Source organism: Crocodylus porosus, unplaced genomic scaffold, assembly GCF_001723895.1.
Source record: "Crocodylus porosus isolate Cpor-Errol unplaced genomic scaffold, CroPor_comp1, whole genome shotgun sequence".
Taxonomy (NCBI): domain Eukaryota; kingdom Metazoa; phylum Chordata; order Crocodylia; family Crocodylidae; genus Crocodylus; species Crocodylus porosus.
This window is the reverse complement of record NW_017728951.1, coordinates 41916567-41938836: the sequence shown is the minus strand read 5'-3', so window position 1 is coordinate 41938836 and position 22270 is coordinate 41916567. Positions and strand designations below refer to the sequence as shown.

Sequence of the window (22270 nt, the reverse complement as noted above, 5' to 3'; positions counted from 1 at the left end):
CTCTGAGAATGGCCACCATATACAGTACTTCATTTGGATGTAAGCAACCCTGTAATGGACAGTTTATGAATGATGTGCCTTTTAGGACATTATGCTCCTAACCCCATCTGTTGTTAGGTCCTCCTCTGGTCTGAAGCATGAGGGTTTTTCTTCCCAATTTTTTTCTTTTTCTTTTATTTTCTTTTATTGTATCTAATCTAATCTAATCTAAATGCAGCTGTTCTCGGTATCTCTACAAACATATCATTCTTTTTAAAATCATACAACACTAAGCTTTCAGTCATAAAGCTATCTGGGTGTCAACAAGTTACACAAGTTAACCACCTGATGTGGAAAATTGTTTCTTTTTATCACTTATCGATTTGTTGCTTTTCAATTTCAATGAATGCCCCCTGATTCTTTTATTATGAGAGAATAAATAATATATATTTTCACAATAAAATTTATTATATCTCTTCTTTTCATTTTCTCTCTATACTATCCAGTCCCAGTCTTTTCAATCTGCTTCATATGAAAGAACTGAAACTGAACACAGGGCAGATTGGATGGGGATGTATATAATACAGCCCCAGAAAATAAGAATAATGTATTATATAATAATAATTTATATAATAGCATTATAATATTTCACCATTATTTAGAGTCCTCTTCTTCATCAAATCTATTTTTTAAAATAATCATTACCTACTGGGCAGAGGTTTTCATTAAGCTGTCCACAATAGTTTCTTCAAGACTTTTACTTGGATACTTGCAGTAAATTTAACTCAGTTTATTTCTTCCATTCTTTGTTCATTTGTCCATTCATAGTGAATTCATTTTTTTCCTAATTTTGTTAGATCCTTCAACATTCTTTATAGTCTTCTCTAATATTGGCTAACCTAAATAATTTTTGGTCAATTTTGCCTCAATCACAAGAGTAGTATCTTAAGGCACAATTACTTTATAGAACCTTCACTACTCTACATATGCCAGAAATACTTTTCTGTTGATGTATCTATACCACCTTTCCAAATAAACTAAGTTGATAAACACAGACTTCTGTTGGCATAGCTACATCCACACCAGGGCTAGGGACAGACATTATAAATAAACCATTATAAGTGATTGGAAACCAGTTCAAACTGGTAACACGATAGAAGTTCAGTGCGCATAAACTACTTTCAGAATGGCTGAAACTGGTTTAAGGTAAACCTGGATGGATCAAACTTATCTGATTTAAGTGAAATCAGTTTATTGAACTTTTGCCCCAGATCCTCTCCAGATTCAAGTTAACTTAGTCCCCTAGCATCCCAGGATGCTTTGCACCTCCCCCACAAACCCACCCTCACAGGGTTGGTGGGTTAGCCTCCACCCAAGCTGTCCCCTCCGGCTGAGCAGGGAGGAGTGCTCCAGCACCCCCCAGTTTCTGTCCTGAGCCACTGCAGGTATGTGGCTACATTTCCAGAATCAAAAATAACCGTCTGCTTATCAGTTCAATCTATTCCATTTAAACTAACCTGTGAAAACTGAATCGATTCAGCCTCAGGCTTTCTGACTGTCTGTACTTAGCTCAGGAGTTTGCCAACCTGTGATTTTTTTTCTCACTGTTAGAAAAGAGCTATGTCAGCAGAACTTTGTATTGTAGACCAAGCTTTATTTTTAGTCTATTCCCACTGATTTACCAATGACTTCAATGACATTATTCACAGAGTAAGGCAATATTTAATAGGAGTAAGTTCTGCAGAAGATGTCTGCAATCTAGTGTCTCTGTTCATTTCCTTTTAGAACATTAATATCTGTCATTAAACAACAACAGTCATAGTATGTAATCTTGATGCATTCTACTTAATATTTTATCATGAGGAAAATCAATTATTTTTTCAAGTTTGCTTTCTGATTCTTAGCCAGTTTCTTATGTTGGCAATAATTTTTATCTCCCTATATTCTCTTGTGAAGGGCTTTGACAAAAAATTTTGAAAATCTAAATTACTTGTGTTGATTATTTCTTCTTTATCAAATATTTTATTGGCCAGATTAAGGAATTTTAGCCACAAATTGTTTCTTATGAAACAAGCATGATGACACAATTACCAGAACATTATTGCTCATTTAGGCATTTTATGATTCTGTTTGTAATTATATGGCAACAAGTATTCCTTATATTAAATTAAGTACCACTGGTCCATAATTCCATAGATTACTTTTAGTGTAACTTTAAACATAAGTAGATGAAATAACAGTTGATTTTGATACGAGATTGCATGTTTTCCTCAGCCTCTCACTCACCTAATTCTTAAATTTGTTGAGAAGTCTGTCATGCATACTATTCAGTCTTGGTAGTTTGTTACTTCTTAGCTTATGTTGTTGGAAATTTCCTTTGTTTTATGTTGCAATTTTGACATTACCTTACCTTTACTATTTAAAAACAGTAGATCTGGGTTAGGTGTCTCTCAATATCTGCCATAGTGAAAACTAATGCAAGGAGATTGTATATACCCTCTGCAACATAGTTATCCTCATCTCAATACTCCATGACCTCTCTCATAGTCCAGTGCACCCATTCATCTTCATGTTTCCTGCTTCTGAAATAAATTTTTAAATAATCTATTCTTACTTAGTGGTATGTATATGGCAATGCACTCTTTAAATTTTTCTCTCACACCTGACAATCTCCACATAGCATTTATATCTGTCATAGCTAATGTTCTTTCCCATGTGTATGCCTTGGACAGGATGTCTAACTTTTCTAGGACACCATTCAGCTGGAATTTTACCTGGACACTTAAACCATAGAGACTAGGAATCCATTCTTTCTCCTCCTGCTTCTTCTTCTTCTCTGGCATATGCTTATCTTCACTAGCATTTCTATAATGCTTAAGCAGCTATCAAACTGGCTCTAAAGATTTTCATTTCCTCACTTTTGACCTTTGGACTTCTTTTCTTAGATTTACCATTTCAAAAAATATGTTCCTTTCTAATGTTTAGTCAGTTGGTAGATGTGTGTAGTAGTTTCCATTCTGGTGTTGAACCAATTAAGTACTAATGCTACCAATGAACCAAATAAGCAAGTGGTTGAGCTGTGCCTGAATGACCATTTAAGTGTCTTTGTGCAGTGGTACAATTCCACTGCTTGCTGTAGCTTTCTAATTCAGTACAAACTTCTAAGATCATGTTAAAAGTATTATTTAGACCAGCATAGTAAACACGTTACACAAGTTTAAAGAATGACCTCCTGCTAGTGGAGTATGCTGTCTAGGTGATCCAGAGTGGGAGCTCTTTAGCTGGCTCTGCATTATCAATTCCTCTTGACAGCTGCTAGGGTTTCCAAAAATGTTCCAGAGTGGAAAATATGTGTTTTTAAATGTCTGCATTATCTATAGAGAATAGCTGTTGTGTGTAAAGGTTGTTGTCAGCCTCCAAGAATCATGTTACCCCATTTTATTATATACCCTATTCATATCTGATTCTAAGATCAGAGCTGAACCCTAAATTATTCTATGAAGGTATAATACTTGCTAAGTTTAATGATTTTTAGGACATTGTCAGTCTTTACACAGGACCAACAAACAGTAATTCAATCTTTATGTTCTCTGAACCACACTCCAACGAACCATTTAGCTTGCCAGAATATGGAGCTACCATTGCCTGTGGAATGAGATTTTAGAGCTATGCATGAAGCTATGATCACTATTGGATAAAGCACTGACTTCAGAGGGAGCACACACTCATTTAGCAAATTTCTTCATAGAGCAAGACATTTCACAGAGTAAGGAGGTACAGATGTGCTTCTGGCACAGAATGAACATTAGACATAACTTTCTACCTACAATTACTATAAATGAATGTGGGTCAGGAGATAAGGGGAGGAAATAGTGACCTTAGAATACAGTGATGGATGAAAAACCATTTGAAGTTTTCTTTAATTGTGATGGAAGAACATCTATGTGAGGAACTAGAACTGGGAGGCATCCAAAACATCCTTCAAGCATAATCTTTCTTATCAACATTTTTGATATTTGTATCACAGAGGTAGGGATCCTCCCCTGCCTCTTGCTCAAAGGCACATGGTATTTCCTTGTGTAAGTGTAACTGTCTTAAGAATAACTTCATTGCATTTCCTTTTCTTCAGTGTATGCGTGTATATGTATGTATAAAAGCACTAGGTCTAACAGAAGTAGCAAATGGTTTTAATAATTTGGAGCTAGAATTGCAGCAGATATGAAAAATTCTGGTTAAACTAATTTTCAATGCTAAAAGAACCTTTTGAAAATTTTAGGTAAAGTATCTTAATTTAAAATTCCTAATAGATTGTCATTTAAATCAGGTACCGACAATTTTCTATCACCTACTTGAAAAAAAAACACTCTTGCTTTTTGCTTTGCCCAGCTCCAGTTCTTCTCTTACTTTCCAGTACTCTGTGAGTTGTCTCTTCACACTGAAAATTACTGAATCCATTTTGGAGATTAAGAATTTCTTCTTCTTTTTTTTAAATATTAAAAATTCACAAAGAAACCAAATAGTTAGAATGTCATATATTGGGTTGGGTTTGACCTTTTTTAGTAGCTAAACAATACTAATTTTTCCACATATTATGGCATGCTTACAGATAGTTCATGCATTTCTTTTTGTATTAGACATGTTTTTAAACCTTTTTAGTTTACACTGTACTTTAGTAACAGTACAAAACCTTCCAGCAAGTATGTCCAAATTACTCTGTGCTATCCAAAGCAAGTTCTGAGGGCGTTCTAAAATAGCAGCATCTTGGTGCATCTTATTCCAGTTTGGCTCTCAAATATGCATTACATTTTATTATTAATGAAACATCTAACTGAGGATAGTTCACTTTCCCTTAATATCCCTTATTGGTGTTGGGATTCTATTTCAAGTCATAAAGAAAGAAACAATACAATGGACACTTATCAAATCTGATACATCTCTGTCAGCAAACCTAACATGCAAGTTGTTGCCAAGCAAGGGGGTAATAAGAGATAAGATCATAATCATTTTGCACTTTACTGATATGCTGTAATCAAATGTGGCAGATTGAGGATGTTAAGAAGAAACTGTGCTAGAATCTCTAAGCAAGCACTAATGGAAAGGTTAATATGATGGTGGTTAGCAGACACCAGCAAAAGCAGTTTGTCACTAGGACTGAATTTAAACCAGGCACATTCAAAGTCTTTAGCTCAAGGGGACAATAAAAATATAGAATGGGTATGCTTAATACATTACTTCCTCCCTTTTTTATTGTCTAGCTACTACCAGGTCCCAATAATTTGTTATGCTATATGATATATTTGGAACCATCTGTGAAATTAATTCATTTGACAGAATAAACTGAAAGTGTATTTTTATGCTAACAATACAGATTATACAAATGAAAACTGACAGTGATAAAAAGTCTAGATTTCTACACAGCGGCCAACAGAATTTATGATTCCTAAAATGAAATGGGGCAGCCCACAGTTTTAATATCCAAAACACTGATGGCATTGAGGGAATGGTCTTAAAGAAACCAAATTTGGGCAACCAAAATCTGTAATTTTGTCCCTTATGTTCTGCATATAATCATTCCACAGAAAAGTGGCATGCTCTAAAATTAATATATGGGGTCCAAACTGTGCTGCACCCATTATTAATGAAATGGGAGCTAAAGAGTCAACCCCCTTAGCCATACATTTGCACTGCAAACATACCATTTAAGATGAGTTTGATTCTCATGAACACTTACACAAAGGGATTAACATGACCTCTGTTCTGCAATTTAGATTTCAGTAGGATCATAATCAGTAAAATTAGTACAGTTGTTGTCATATTAATTATGGTATTTAAGATCTGCATATTTGTAGATAGTACCATAAACCTATAATTGATAGCTCTCCTGATCAAGTTGTCTAAATTTAACTGATGAGAAACTACTGAAAAGGCTTAGACACTCAAATTAATATATAAAGATGATCAAGTCAACATCAAAAGCTCTGAAAATCATTGTAAAATCAGCCATGTTTACTTCAAGAAAGCAAGTGTTAGTTGAAAGGGGAGTGTACATTTTTGAGAACACAGATGGAAAACACCAACTTGTCTATGTTTTGAAACAAAAATCCTCACCGCTCTCCTAAAAGGCTGTTTGTAGAAGCAGGGCTTACATCAATCAGTTGCTAACAATTTTATATACAACCTGTCTAAAAGTCGTTTGCATAATGATAATCTGCATGTGGCAGGGTTTAAGTTATTTAAACGGTGTTATATTTCACTATTTAGTCTTGCTTCACCACTGCTTTAGCAGTGAATCCTTATGGAGTGTAATGCAGCTAATGAGGTAGCTTTTTAACTGAACAAACTGACAGGTCCCATATCTGCAGAGGCAGCTTGAAACCGTGCCCAACCTCTCGGCTTCCCAAGAGGCTTTTCAGAATTCAATAAATAACATCTGTAGGCGATGTTGGGTGCAGACCTAGCAGAGTGCGTCATAACACTGAGCTGGCAGAACAAAGAAACCATGACGACTGCCAAGTTTCCATGGTAACCGCTGCGAGGCTTGGAGAGTATAATAGCACATCAATCATTGTCCAAAAGAACTTCATTATCAGCAAGAAAAAAACCTTTAGGATCTGTTTAGTGTGCAATTGTGGGTTAACTCACCTCAAAGCCTTGCTCTCTAGCAAAAGTGGCAGCTTCCTGAAATAATAAAAAAAGAACAGTTAATTATAAAGTGCTAGATAATGAAGAAATAACACATTTTGAAACTCATTCAGGCACTCTTCTTTTTACACAATTATCTCAATATACCCATATACAGTTGTTCAGTTTTGATACTTGCACCAAAAGGCTCCCCCCGCCAGCAAGACAGCAGGATAATGTCAACACACTCCACAAGTTCAAATGAGAAGTGTAATGCATGTTTTTCTCCAAGCTAGAAAACTTACTTCTGGTTATAGGACTTTAACAAGTGGAGGCTACTATTTCAAACCAAGACACTTTTCCTTAAGACACATTCTTAATTAAAAACACATCCTGTCCACTACTTGTGCATTATACCTCAGGGTACACAGGTTATTAAGCTATTGAAAAAAAATTGCCATCTACTATGCATTAGAAAAAAGGATTACATGCTATTTTAACAAAATGTGATCAAACCTTTGTGGCAGAATCAGATGGGCATTTTAATGCCTGATGTCTTAATCACAGCTTCAGGCAGTCTAACTATGTTCCCTTCCTCAAAGAACTGAAGAAACATCAAGCTATGAGAGTGTCCTCGTTTCTTATTTATAGTAATTGCTCCTATTATATCTTTTGTTTTTAAATGAAAGCAGAGGCAGAAAGGATGGTAGCAATGTTATTTCCCCATACATCTTCTTCTTTACAGATAAATATTCTTCCAAATGAACTTTACCTAGTAATATTAATAGATGGATTGCATTTAAACTGGAACAGACAGTTAATCCAGCTAAACTAGAACAACTACTTAAGGGAGTGTGCGTAGGCATACTGTCTGTATCCTTAAGACACTTTTTGGTCATACTTCATTTTAAAGCAATGCACTGGACAGAAAATACACATATGTGAACGTAAAAAATCTGTGATTTTTTTACCAATATAGGAATTTGAATTGGGTACAATTGATTATTACAACAGTAAATTGAGGTTAATAAAATGTGATAAGCTGAAAAGCACAACTCCTCAGGCTTCTCACTGCAGAAGCATAAGCCTGACCGGGTTAGCCTTAGCTGATGTTGACAGAAAAACTGAATCACAGTCCTGACAATTGGGTGCGGGCAAGGTTACCCACTTTGACAATTTACTTACAATAGAATTCCTTCTTGTACATCACAGTCAATGACATTTGTTAGCTAGGCTGTCGAGGAAGAATATAGGGTTCAAAAATATCATGCAGTGTTTTCCTAAACCAGCATGTGATTAACAAACCCCATGCTCATATGAAAAAGGAGCCTAACAAGCCTTGGCTATAGTGATGCACTTACAGTGAACTGCAATATAATCAGAATAGAATAATATAGGACTAGACACAGAAAAAGAAAAAAAATGAGAAAAATAGGGGAGTGATAGGCTATGTTTAGAATATGAAAGCAAATTGTATATATTGTAGCCAGATTATTTTTTAACAACAGTTTTTAGTCACGCAATCGAAATAGGAAGCTATACTGATCTATCCTAAGGGGCCTTCATTAATGCCCCAGTGCAACAAGACATTAACATCCATGTTAAACTATTGTTTGGCCAGGAAACTGGATATCAATGTGCTCTTACATATCAATGTGCAAAAGGCAAACTATTCCAGCTAACAGCTTTTTTATTTCCTTAATAAAACAGAGACTTTAGAAAATTCATCCTAATTTTCTGTACCTGAGCATCCTCATATAGTACATCCAAGCTTGGCCCTTCCACAAACTATACAAAAGCACTTGCATACTACTTGAAAAATCTTATCTTCTGATTTTCCATCCTATAACTATATCTTTTATTCTGGTCTGCTACCCCTACAGCTACATGAGTGATGGTAGCTGGTTTATAAAACCATGCATTTTCCTGAAAAGTATCTCTGATCAAAAGACATTTGAAGGCATCACAGAGCAACAGCAATCTTTTTTTCCTCCACCCGCGTCAATGAAACCATCAAAATAATCCTTGAACACTTTGTCTCAGGGATTCTGGGCTTGATCCTGCAACTTCCTATGAAGCAGCATCTCTCTGCATCACACCTTTTAAAGTACAATTCTAACACTATAGCCTTCAAATACAAAAGATAGTGAAGCTCAGAATGTGAGTTTGGGGATTGCAGCTTGGGTTTGTAGAATGGTGAGAAATGTTAGGCAGGTCCCAAATAGTAGGGACAGTTCAAGGTAAATTAACCAGACAAAAGCGAGGAAGACCTTTTACTGTCTATTCACAATAAGAGTGAGAAAAGGAAACAAGCAGTCCCCATCTGTGCTGCCCTAGGGCACCTCATACTGAGCTTCACATATCTGATAAAGTAGTCAAGTTAAAATCTAAGCAGCTGTAACATGTGGAGACTGCTAGGGTTACCAAAGCCAGGCAGGGCGTTTCCCAATGCAGGTGATAATCAGTACAACAATCACTATATTTACAGGCTTTCCATTTTATATGTGACATTAAGAATCAAGAAGAAGGAGGGATTAAGGAAATAAACAACCTACACAGAGGCTTCAAAGCTCCCCGGAGAATGCAGCATTTTCATTCATGCATGACATGCGACAACAGCAAAGCAAAACAGCGACAGAACAGAATTTTCTTAGGAGGCTCAATTTCACATCAGTAGTTCTTTCAGTTTTGATAAACTTTCAGCATTATGCACTCATTTTCCCTCTTAAGCAACTAAACTTGTCATAACCGTTTCCCATTGTTGTCTATAACATAATATTTCCTTTCACAAAAAGCCATTTCCACCCTTCAAATTAGATATATATTTATAACCCTCCCACTTTCATCTATAACATATTTGTATTTCACTTCACAGTAAGTTTATTACTGTACAGCCTCAAAATTCATGGAACTAGTTTAACAATTATAAAGCTTTATTTGCATCCCCATTCTGGCAAAAAGCAGTCCTTAAAAGTATGTGGAAATTCACACTGTATGGAAACTGTGTACAGAGCTGTTTAATGTGTGTAACATTCTGTCACTAAAGTTAACACACACCCTCTTTTGGCACAACACTGAGCAGTTTACACAGGAAAGGGAAGATAAACTAAAAAGATAACAATAAAAAGAAGACAACTTCCTTTAGTAGCAAGTATTGTGTGTATTCTGGAACACCCTTGCTATCTTAAAACCGTTTATACTCTTGAATGCATTTTATTGTTGTTAGCACCTCAATATTTAAGTGGGGCTTTTTATAATCTAGGCTAAGGCTAATTGTATTGTGTTTCAGAGGTGTAATAACCAGGCTTTGTGCCTTGGGTAGTGGTGATGACAGCTCCCAGGCCATTGGCCTGCAGTTCTTGCATCTCCTTATTTTTCGACACCCCAGGCTGGTGCTCCAGTCACCTACCCCTCATTATGCTACTGCTGTGGCTGGTTAAATTCTGAAACATTTTATAACCAATAATAGAAAATTATTTGTTCATGAGTAAATAAAAACATCCTCCAAATTCAGGATTCATTAGCCTCTCCATTGCTATCAGTATCCATTAACACTTTGCACTTTTAGAACATTATGATTATGGCTAGGTTCAGACATTCAAAAAGCAGGAGGTGGAATCAATCTAAGTTACACCATTTTCTGTAAGCAGTGTAGTTTATATTGGTAGAAAACAGAATACATACACTTTGGTAAAGGGGTTAAATCTTAGATTGCGTTCTGCTGTTTTTAAACCAGTCTAGCTACATGTGCTGAACTTCTGTTGTCTTATGAGTATAGACCAGTTTCCGACCACTTATACTAGTAAAAGTGTAATGTCTGTACCTGTCCTGTATGTTCTGTTTGCCATGATGAACGTAAGCAAAACAATGTATTATTCTCAGTACATCCAGGGTTGTTTTTTTGGGTGGTGTCAAGAATTGATGATGACTTAATCAAATTATTCCTCAAATGGTAACAAATTGCAGGCTGGAATAAATTTAATTTGTGTAGGCTAACATAAAACTCAAAGTACTATACAACATTTAAAACTATGTATTCCTGAAATAAGCTGACAAAGGCCTTTCAAAAAGCAGCACCAACAATATTGTCCATAATATGTATTTTAACCTTTATATAGGCAAAAACAACAATGTAAACCAAATTTGCATTTCATAGCTGAAACCAACATCAACTCATAAAGAAATGATAAAACAGCAGGACAACAGTGATACTCTTGCACTTGAATGCATCTTCTATAATTACACAAGATAACAAACGCAGGAGGTACACAAACTAATGTGTCCCCAAAAATCCTTGGAGGGGGAAACAGTTCGCTGTATGCCATATAACTCAATTACTTTGTGCAATGTTGCTCCATGCTGCTCTCATCGTTTTGCCTGGGTAAACAAAATAAAGGAGGGTAAAGAGGGTAGGGGACAGAACACTGACAATTCCTGAGGCAGTTCTTACTGTAGAAGTCGAGAGTCTTCTATAGCTACCAGGGAAGACCAGGTGAATGAATAAATAAATAAAGCCACATTTGCATTTTCCACCTTAATTTCCTGAAACTTTACTGACCACCTTGCTATGACAAAGGAATAGGCTGATGGATTCATCTCATTCCATAAATGCACTGAAGCCACATGAATGGAATAGTTGCTCTGTATAGAGATACCTTTTTTAAATCCAAGTGGATTATCTCACCAAAACCTTTTGAGGATTCATTCATAGGAGAAAAGGCAACAAAAGACCACTGGGATCCTTCCACACTTGAGTCTGCAATTGATAGAACTGCTTGCTCACTGTACGATTCCCAAACCACTTCTTGAATGGTGCCTCCTCTATATCTCCTGAAATGCACAGTTTGTCCAAATAATTCATTCTGTTTCAAACTTCTACACTTTATCCTCAAGTTTTCTTTTCCTAGCTTTGGGTTACTGGTCTCTCTACCACCAATTTCTAAGAGTTTGGCATTATTATTTTCTTCCATTTATATTGTTTCCTGGAAAGTAAAGATTAGGATCACCTACTCAGGGGCTTCCTCTTTTTCTCCAGTATAATCATTTAGGCTGCTCTCTTTCCAACTAATTCTCCTTTAATGGTTGTATAACTTTCCATCTTTTTACATACACTTACATTTTACCTTGTTTTCTGCAATTAAATGCTAGTGACATAAACCCAACTCATCTAAAGGCAACAGAAAGAAAGAATATAGTGCTGTAATTAAGAATGCAGATAAGAGTTTTTTAATGTAAAAAATGCACACTGCTAGATTCAATGTCATTTTGTGTAAGTGAGCTTTTTGTTAGATGAGGTTTGGATAATTTAAGTTTTACTATTCTGATGATACACTATTTTTGTGCTGGATGCTTCAAAAACATATCCCTGAAATAGACATTTTAATGTACTGTTTCCCAGAATAGACAATCTGTGTAAAACAATTTCTAAGAAATAAAAAAGGCACCTGGGGGCATGAGGGGGAGGGTCACATTGGCTTATACAGGTATCGCACATGTACCTGTACTCGGAAATTGTCTACAGATGTTGTAAACTATGATAGAAAAAAGAAAACACCTGCTTCTTTCAGGAAATCCTCCTCTAGCCAGTACCAACAGCCTTCTTCCACTTGGATTAATTCCTACATGCACATAACACTGTTTTCTTCACCCTCACTCATTGTGTTAGTTACACGTAAATAACAAAACTGTCTATTCCCAGTTTGCAATCTGGCTGGCTGCTCCCTTTGTTTGCATTGTGCCCTTCAAAGGTGCTGAGCACCTCTGACTTCAGTGCTGGTGCTCAGCACTTCTGAAAATCAGACGTGTGTGTGTGTGTGCAGGCGCGCGCTTAGGCCCCTTTCTTTTTTATGGAAAACGGTAACTTGCACTTATATAGAAACCTGGTTGCTAATGATATTTTTGTCAAGAGCACCATAAGGTCCTTTCCTGTGCCTTTCTTGTAAGAGGCTCATCACTGTATGAAAGTTAAACTGGTCTTTGAGTAGGGGGAGAGGTTTTTATTAAATATCTCTGTGAGTTCTGCCACATTTTCAACTCTTTCAGTTTCAGGCCTGGAAATGGCATCTGTCTTAAGGATTAGAATGGACAGCGGTTTTTTGATTGCCATGTCTGAAATATAACAAAGGCATTATACACTTATCATTAACTCAATGGCATACTTCTTGGTAGGTGTTTTCTTATATCAAACCCAACTAATTATGCAGCACTTAAAAGCACAGCAATATGATTTTGCTTTCCTACATGTGTACTTCACCTATATATTTTATCTACATTGTGTGTTCATTTTATTACCTCTGCTGTCCTCAAAGGAAATAAAGTAATAGCAGATCATACATTTTAACATGACAAATTAGTACTATTCAAGACCTATGATAAATCTAAACCAGGTAGATGGGTGTGATACCATAAATGTAGTCATGGTGATCACAGGCTACTATATTTACCTAAATTCAAAATGCCCTTGAATTTAATTTGACCCCCGCCAATAATTAGATTCCACATATGGAAAATTAATCTATATTAGATGTTACAGTGGACAACATCCACACCAGACCCTATTTTGCCCGGCTTTGTAGAAACATGCAGAGTGCAGGAAAAAAGGATTCAATGTTTTTTTTATCCAGATCTTCCAAAAGTTCATGGATGAGTTTCAGTCCCTGACTAGTCCCATTCACCTCAAGATGTTAAACATGTGCTGGAGGGTTTTCATGGTGGGGGCATGGTGGAAGGCAGGGGGAAAACTCCCTAGGAAGCGGAGTAAAGGCATGAGTCAGTTCTGTGTGGAGGGGCGTCACAGCCCAGTGCCTAAGAAGGTATTTCTATCTGTTCCCGTTCCTCCTGTTAATAGAGTAGATAAAGGCTGAGGTATTCCCTGACAGCACAGTAGCGCCCGTTGGAATGCTTTCTTGTATGCAGACTGGCATGCTGCATGCTAGCTTTTAAAGGAAGGAGTTTACCACTGGGATGGGGGCAGTCGAGTGTGCCAGCTTCTGTGAGTGACAGTGTGGGATGCCAGGCTTAGATGTGCAGGCAGGTCCCCCTTCCCAGGCACTCCTACTTCCTGCCCGGTATCCCCAGTGTCTCCGTGATGCCCCCACACTAGGGGCTCCTACTCACCCCCACACTCTGATGCCTCTAATCATGCCATCTCTACCCCAACCCATCTCCAGCCTTGTCCCCACCTGCCTTGCCTCCCCGTCTCAGCACAGACCGCCACATATCTCCTCTCCCCAACTCCGCAGCTCCATTGTAGTTTCACCACCCATTCCTGTCCTGCCCAGGACCACGCAGCACTAGCCTATCTGCAAGGCAAGCAGCTGTTAGGCAGGTAATGGCCAGGACACAGTAGCAGTATGTGGCTGAGGTGGGGGGAAAGAAGGGACCACAGAGGCTCCTATGGGCTACAGAGCCCCAAGGCACTGCTCCTTGCAGGAAGCCAAGTCACATTCCTACTCAGACCCCAGGTGGCACTTCTCTGCTGAGTCTGATACTCAATTCTAAGATGAAGCTTTTCCTTACACATATTGAATGGGGAAAAGCCTAGTCTTGGAATTGAGTAAATATGGTATAACAAAGAAGGAAGGTACATAATATGGAAGCTCAGCTCAAGATCAGCTCAAGAGCAGTTAAGATGGGCACTATACTGATTTTACATCCAGATAGGTCCTTTAAAACAAGATTTCTATGAAACATCATCAGGGTACATGTAGCACTCTGACATTTAAGAAAGAATGGAGGTATACTCTATAGGACAAATGCTTTAGGACCTCTGCCAGTTTCCTTTAGTTGAGGCTATGCCACTATATATTTTCTTGAATGGCAAGGGTATGGTTATTGCAACTAGTGATGAGGATATACATTTTTTCAATCAATCCACTTTGAAACAATTACCAATAGTTACAGCATAGAACATCCAGACTTTTCTTGCAACTGAGTTTAAGTTGGCTTTCTTTTCAGGTCAGATGGTGGTCAGGTTCTATTGTGTCAAAACAATACAATCTCCTACACCTTTATAAAAACTAGTAATTTCCAGTAGTATTCAGGGAGCAGCAGGGGAGGAATATAGTTCTAGAAATATTTTTTAGCACTTTAAAAAGGGACAAATGAGAACTTGGAAGGCAACAAAGAAAGAGAAGGAAAACATCAGCATATCTTTTGAAACAATAAGTATATGATAAAATTCTAAAGTTGGAGTCATGTTTAAGGATGCTTCATGGGAAGCACAGGGCTTAAAAATAAGCTGCCCCTTGATAAGCATGAGAGGTGCTTCTGAAGGAGGATTCTGAGCAGGAGTATACATCTGTTCAGCTTTTCAGATGCAAGATCAATAAACACTGGTCACAAGCTGAATAGCCTCTGCAGAGAGCCTGAGAATCATCACTGCTGTCTCTAAAGAAGGATATACCCATTTATGTTTATTACAAAAGAGAGCATGGCTACTATCAACGGGACAGCTAGATTATCAAAGAAATAGTGACCTTCTTTAATTTTTCTATAAGTACTGGAAAACCCAGAATTACCTTAATTAGAAGAGGTCTGTGGGTTTAGATGTTACATCATTTAGGCTGTTTACAGATGTTTAAAAACAAAAACGTGCTTTACGGAAAAAGTAGTGCATTAGTTCAACCTACTCTGCAGTGTCTGTATAGATTGGATATTTCAGTGGGGCTTTTGGAGCTTTTACCTAGTAGCTGATTCAATCAGCTTTTAGATAAAAGCACCAAAAAAGCCCCATTAAAGCATCTGATTTATACAGACACTGGGTGAGCTGTGTCCAGTTAACATGATACCTCTTCTGGGCATGTGCTGGGCTCATCGTGGGAGCACACCAATTTTAAAGTAAAGCACCATTTTGTTTTTTGTTTTTTTCAATGTCTGTAAGCAGCCATAATGTCTGAGTATTGTTACAGACCCCGATCCATATATAAATGAAACTTGTTTCACCAAGTGGGGAAAAAAGGAGAGAAAAACAGCAGTTCAGAACAAGTGAGAATACTACCTCAGATAAAAGTGTAATGTGCAAAGTGGGTCCTATGAGCAGGTATTATTTCTGATGCTACAGTTAGAAAAGAGTAAACTTTTGTGTTTCCCCATCTCTTTCCTGGGTTCCAGCACCAGAACCTTTACCACCCATATATTATTAACAATTGTTTTCTTACTGAGATTACTACTGGAATTGTAGTTGCTGCCAGAATCTTTTGGCCAAAAAAAAAAAGCAGCAAAAGAAAATCACCGTGAGTCAGAGAGCTAATATGCCATTACAAAGTCTGCAACAGCTGCAGCAGTTATACGCCTCTGAGCCATTTTGAAATTTTATGTTGGATAAAGAGCTATTACTTATAGCTCTACCTTCCATCCTAATGTAAAGAAATGCACTAAGTATACTTCCTTCCATTGTATCTCTATTTATATGTTGCTGGTATCAAATTAACTATGCTGAATTACTTTAAATTGTCTACTTGTCTATATAAATGTGTCTGCTTCATTATCAAAAATAGAAACACACTGATGAGAAAAAAGGGGAAAAGATAAAAGGTGCCTTGTTTAATCATCAAATCAAGTGAACAGAATAAAGATGAAAAAAAATATGTTAAAATCAAGTGGATGGTTGGGAGGTGGGAGAGAGAAGATTTTTATACACGTACAAAAAATGAAAGATGTGCAGGCTTTTGAAGTCTGTAATGCTGCCCCTTGGATGCTCTCAGCCGGTAATCGGAAACCTCCTGTACTAACTTCCTGGCTGAGGGATGCCAAACAGAAATAAAAGACTGCATCATTTTCAACAAGGCCTTCTGTGATTGCTGCCACTCAAACAGGACTGAAATCATTGAGAAGACATTCTCATTCAGCAATTCTAAGTGAAGAGAATAATCAGGTGTTTCTGAAAGTGCTGCAATACAGAAGGACTTGCAGATCACATATTGTCTAGTGAGTAGCGAAAAGGTTAATAGATTTTTAGCAGTAAAATTGAGATGTTTGATATACTTCACTTTGTGTGATGTCATGTGCAGCCCTTTAGAATTGTAACTAATAGCTACGAAATCAAGAACCCTATAAACAACAGGGGTGAATGATCACATAATTATTTTCATGTGCTAGGTCTGAACTGCTCAGCTATCTCCTACTAAAGAAAATAAAATTGATCACCATGTCCATCAGCAGTAGTGCTTTTTGTTGATATTAACATGACTGATTTTACTTTTTAAAGTTAGTTGAATTCAGTAGATTTGTAGATTCTTATAATGTAGAGTTTGTTGTTCCAGTGTATATTAATTGAACAAGACCATATCTTTTTCATAGCTGTCTCTGAAAACCCTACTTCATAATTATGACTTCCACTGCACTGTGCTGGTTACTATAAATGCTCCATACAAGGACACCTAAGCTCTCAGTAGTCATTCTCAGTTAACTATTGAAAAACAGCAGTTTCAGGTAATGACAAATCTCAGAATCAACTCTAAACCCAATTCTGACAGAAGCTCCTTATGTTATCTTGGCAAATTAATTTCTGCCTCAGTTTCCTCATCTGTAAAACAAAGATCTAATTAACCTATCTGAAAATGAGGTTGAGGGTTACTGGAGACTTGTAAGATCCTTTTAAAATATGTAAAGCATAGAGGCACAAAGTAGTAAGTATTTAAGTATCTTTAAAAAAAAGAAAAAAGAACTTGAACTTGAAATGGGCCTAGGCCTGGAGCTGAATTCAGGGTTTTGGTTTGAGACTAGCTATAGGTCTAACTGTAATTTTCATTATTTTAATCTTCAGAAAATTCATGTGTTGAAACAAAGGATGACATGCACTTTCTAAACAGGAAATAAGTTTGCCAGAACTGAGAACTGTAATGCATAAACCTCTCAGTGGGTGCATCTACAGATTTAATTAGTGCAGCATGATAAACACTGGCAAAGTTTGCACCTGTACATGTGCATTTAGGAAGAGTTAATAATAATAAAAAAAAAAAACTTAAAGAAAGTGTAGATCTCCACATGCTTTAAAGAGATTTCATTATTTCTATTTTGTAGATGAAGGAAACAAACAGATGGAGCATCGAGGTGATTTGCCTAAAACGAGAAAAGTCTGGTTTAAAATTTGTAGTGGAGTTGGGACTATAAACCAGGTCTCCTCACTTCATAATCTTCCAACATTCCCATTGCTCCACTCTGTGGGCCTGCCAGGAAACAATTTACAAATGTGCAAATATTAATATTTCATCAGAAGAAAACTGTGTTAATGGCATAAAAATTTCAGGGCAATGACAAATTAATAATGAAGGGCACCAACGTAACAAAGCCAATAATCTTTCTGAAGAGGGTCCTAAAGCTGCTGTTTTGAACCTTTGAGTCAAAGAAGAATTCAACAAAAGCAAGTAATAACACCACATTGGCTATTAAATGAAAAGAATGTGAAAAATACGATTGAAACCCCCATGTTAAGGAGATGCCTATTTAAATTATGGCACAAGCAGCAGCTTTTGGCAAGTTAGGAGGGAACCAATTTTTTTCTAGATACTAGGATGTACTGCAATAATGCAAAGGAGGCCTGGGCCCTCTTTTGTGCTAGACACATAATGATACAGTGCCTACCCCAAATGGCTCACCTGTATAGAGATGTAAAGGGTGAGAGGGAACCAAAGGATCAGGGATGGGAAAAGATCACACAGAAGCATAGTTAGGGACAGGAAGAACTATACAGGAAGTCACATAAGGAATTGCACTGGTATAGCATAGGTATGTTGTGACTTCTCCAGTTTCTCTTGGTGGAAAGAACAGCATTTAAAGGGACTACCACATAGGTCTTCTTCAAGGTTTTGTGAAGAACTCCATTTTAGCTGGCAAATTATTTCTCCTGAGTCAATATATTGTTACCAGTTTGGGCCAGATTTGGAAGTAAAAGGTTCTGCATCCTGGTATCAGCTTCTTCAGCCATCCATCCCTGTTCTTGATTTGAACTCAATAATTAACCTTTTTTTTAAAAAATGGCTTCAGTACAAAGATAATGTCTCTATCCTGCTAGCTGGTTTTGCCAATATGCTCTTGAAAGGAAAAGGGGAATACTTGCAGAGAAATGGAGAATGGCATCCCTCAGCTAAAAAGGAAATGAGGAGCTTCTCACCATCTGATTTTCAATGTGCTTGACTCTCACCAGGAAAGATGCATTGTAAATTATAAAATGGAAAAAAAAACTTGACTCACTGCTTGGAGGGGAAAAAAATTAACTGATTTAGATTTCAGTACTACAATTGTATCCCCTTAACATTAACTTTCTACATGAAAATGCACATAATCTTTTACCTGTAGTTACATGTGCTAAACTTTGGACTATATCAGATTCATGATTTTATGTAATGTATGTTTTTTCACCTGGCATGTTATCCTGAGGAGCTCTGCTCTAAAATGCACCCTATTTTTTAAGATATGTGGCAATATGCATCATACTTTCAACACTAAAATCCTGTCCATAGTGCTTTGTATTCCTCCTCTCAAGCCAACTTTTGATAATCCTTTACTTTCCAAAATTAAATTAAGTAGGACCTATGTGGAATTTTACATATTCCTTACCTCTGCCCTGATGTGCACGTACCCTTCATCAAATCTTACTAGTTTAATCAAACATCTCATTCTGCAGACCATTTCATAAAAAGAACCAACACCTATTCTCATGGGTCCACAACCACTAAACCTTACAACCTGCTTAACAAAATATTTCATTCTGATGACCACATAGCTTAGAAGGATCCTGAAGACTACCCATTCTCTGTGGACAGCTGCTTTAGATAGCTTCCTTAAATCATCATTCCTTGTAGGAAGTTTTGATTTAATTTCCCGCAAGTATGAAATGGCTTTCTTTTATTAATCTTTTAATTGTATAATTTCTATTTACTGTCAAAAATACTAATACCTGCTCATAAAGTATCATAAGATCACGTTTTCCCACTATTCTTAAGTGTAATAAATAACAACATTATACTAAATGATTTTGCAGACTGAAAATCCATGCAAACTCTAAGCTGAAAATGAAACATTTGGCCCAATTAATATAAAAATATTATGGATTTCCTAGTTAAGCAGGCAGAGATTCACTATGAAGAAGATGAGATAAAACCAGACTCTCTCAATTTGGGTTATGATCTGAATTAGTGTTATTACAGAAGGAGAGCTCTGAACTTTGACTAAGCAAGAAAACCACTGCTGTTGTATTAACTAGTCAACTGCATTGTAAGAGTGGAACAGATTCATGGAGCTACTGTTCCTGACCTTGTGTTGTATATATACATGACCTGTCTGCCCCCTCCATACCAGTGCATTCTAGATTTCAAAGCATCTCTCCACGCACTTACCACTCAAGGACTATACAGATTTGATACAGCACGCTTAGTCTACACCAAATCACCATTCGAGTTTCAGATAATTGCTGTGCCATGGAATTTACCAAGATCTAGAAGGTAACTTGATTAGAGGGTTATATTACAGGAAAGCAAATCCACAAAAGCAACCACCGTTTTACCCCTTAATGGTTAACAGTTGGGCATTACGCAGAAGACACTGTGTGAAAGGTGCCACTTTTTCTAAATAATATTGAACTAGTTCATTTTAAACCTGGCACATGTCCAAAGCACATATGGAACATTAAATGTAACCATAAAATGTTATGTGCCAGATTTAACAAGGGTCCTAAGCTCTAATTTATATATTCTGCATTTTGCTGGAAGACTAGCTACATTTGATAAAGCTACCTCAAACGAACTCTGTTCTCCTAACACACCTCACACATCTGGATTTGTAACATAATATTGAGTAAGAGAGCCAAGTAATGCAGATCTTGTTTGTATTATGTGCAATTGTTTTTCTGTCCTGGATCTCCTAGGGTGATTAGAATGCACTGAAGATATCAAAGAAGATGTATATTCAATTGAAGAGCAAGAAACTGGTTGTTCTCTGCCCCATCAATGAGATTGCTACACCTGATCTCTTAAGAAAGTGAATGATGTGCTCCATTTACTCGATTAGAAGATGAGGCTTTTCCTCCCATGTAACATGGGGGAAAAAGCTCCTTGCCTTACAATTGAGTAAGAGGCAATACTGCCATGGAGCTGGTCAACATGCCATGGCAGGGGGTTGGACTCGATGATCTGCTCAGGTCCCTTCCGACCCTAGAAACTATGAAACATGGTCCCATAGCAGCAGCATGAGCTCCCTGACATTGCTGCTATAAGGCTGAGCTAGAACAGCAATGCTGGCTCCACATGACTGCCATGGGGAGGGCTGGAGCCATGCTCTGTGTCCTAGGCAGGGATGGGGCCTGCGGGTGCAGAGCAAAGGTAAGTGGAAGGGGTGGGGACTGAGGGGCAGGCAGGTTGGTGGGAGGAGACTATTGGCGGTGGGGTGATTAGGAACAGTCAGCATGGATTCACCAAGGACAACTCATACCTGACCAACCTGATTGCCTTCTATGATAAGATGACTGGCTTAGTGGATGGAGGAAGAGCAGTGGACATGATATACCTGGGCTTCAGCAAGGCTTTTTATATGATCTCCCACAAGCGGAGGCTGAGGGGGGGGGGATTTGGTGGATGCCTACAACCTCGTTGTAGCAAATAGGAAGGGTCCTATTCCCCACAGCAGCACCTGGGGTGAAGAGGAACAATGGCCAGAAGCTGCTGGAGAACAGGTTCAAGTTAGAGATTAGGAGGCACTATTTCACTGTTAGGGTAGCTAGGATCTGGAACCAACTTACTAGGGAAGTGGTCCTCACTCCTACCTTGGGTAAATTCAAAAACAGGTTGGATGAACACCAGTCTGGGGTTGTGTGATCCCAGTGTGTGCTCCAGCCAGCGGTGGGGGGTTAGACTAGATGATCTATTCAGGTCCATTCTGACCCCTAACTACTACGACACTATGACATTATAACTTCCTTGCAAACAAGCTAAGGAGGAATGGACTGTAAGATGAAGAGAAAACTGGCTGGATCATTGGGCTCAAAGGGTAGTAAATCAATTGCTCAATGTCTTTAAACTAGCATCGCCGGGGGAGGGGGCCGCAGGAAGATGAGGAGACACCACCCAAGCAAGACAGGTGACAACTGCAAGGAGTGCCCAGGTAAGAAACAGGGGTCCAAACAGTCTCCCAAATCTGGGGGTGGCACAAGCAACTAGGCAGGGCCTTAAATGCCTATATACCAATGCTCGTAGTATGGGGAATAAGCAGGAGGAACTCGTCCTCAGAATAGCCAGTTCAGACCCAGACGTAATAGGGCTTTCAGAAACTTGGTGGGATTCATCTCACGACTGGGCAGTTAGCATTACGGGCTTTACAGGCAGGATAGAGAAGGAAGGAAAGGTGGGGGTGTGCGCTCTCTGTCAAGGAGCAATACACATCCTCTGCCAGCAGAATGGGGTCAGAGGGGCAAGTGGAAGTGCTCTGGGTCAAGATACAAGGGGGTTGTGGGGAGAGGGATCTAACAGTGGGAGTCTACTACAGACCCCGCAACAAAGGGGAGGAGCTGGACTGGGAATTTTTGGGCCAGCTTGCAGAGGCACTTAAGGCAAGGGATGTAGTTGTCATGGGAGATTTAAATTACCCGGACATCTGCTGGGAGGAACAGTCAGCCAAGTCAGACCGTTCCAGGAGATTCCTGGCCGAGATACAGGACCTCCACTTAATTCAGGAGGTG

General features: G+C 38.0%; 1 protein-coding gene across 2 annotated transcripts in view; it reads right to left on the bottom strand.

Moving 5' to 3' along the window:
* Positions 1 to 22270, bottom strand: part of ADK (adenosine kinase) — a 560564-nt gene that overhangs the window by 72369 nt on the left and 465925 nt on the right. For both annotated transcript variants that reach the window (XM_019555561.1, XM_019555562.1), the window contains one exon: positions 6622 to 6657. In XM_019555561.1, the coding sequence (XP_019411106.1) occupies positions 6622 to 6657 (36 nt within the window). The remainder of the gene's footprint in view (positions 1 to 6621; positions 6658 to 22270) is intronic.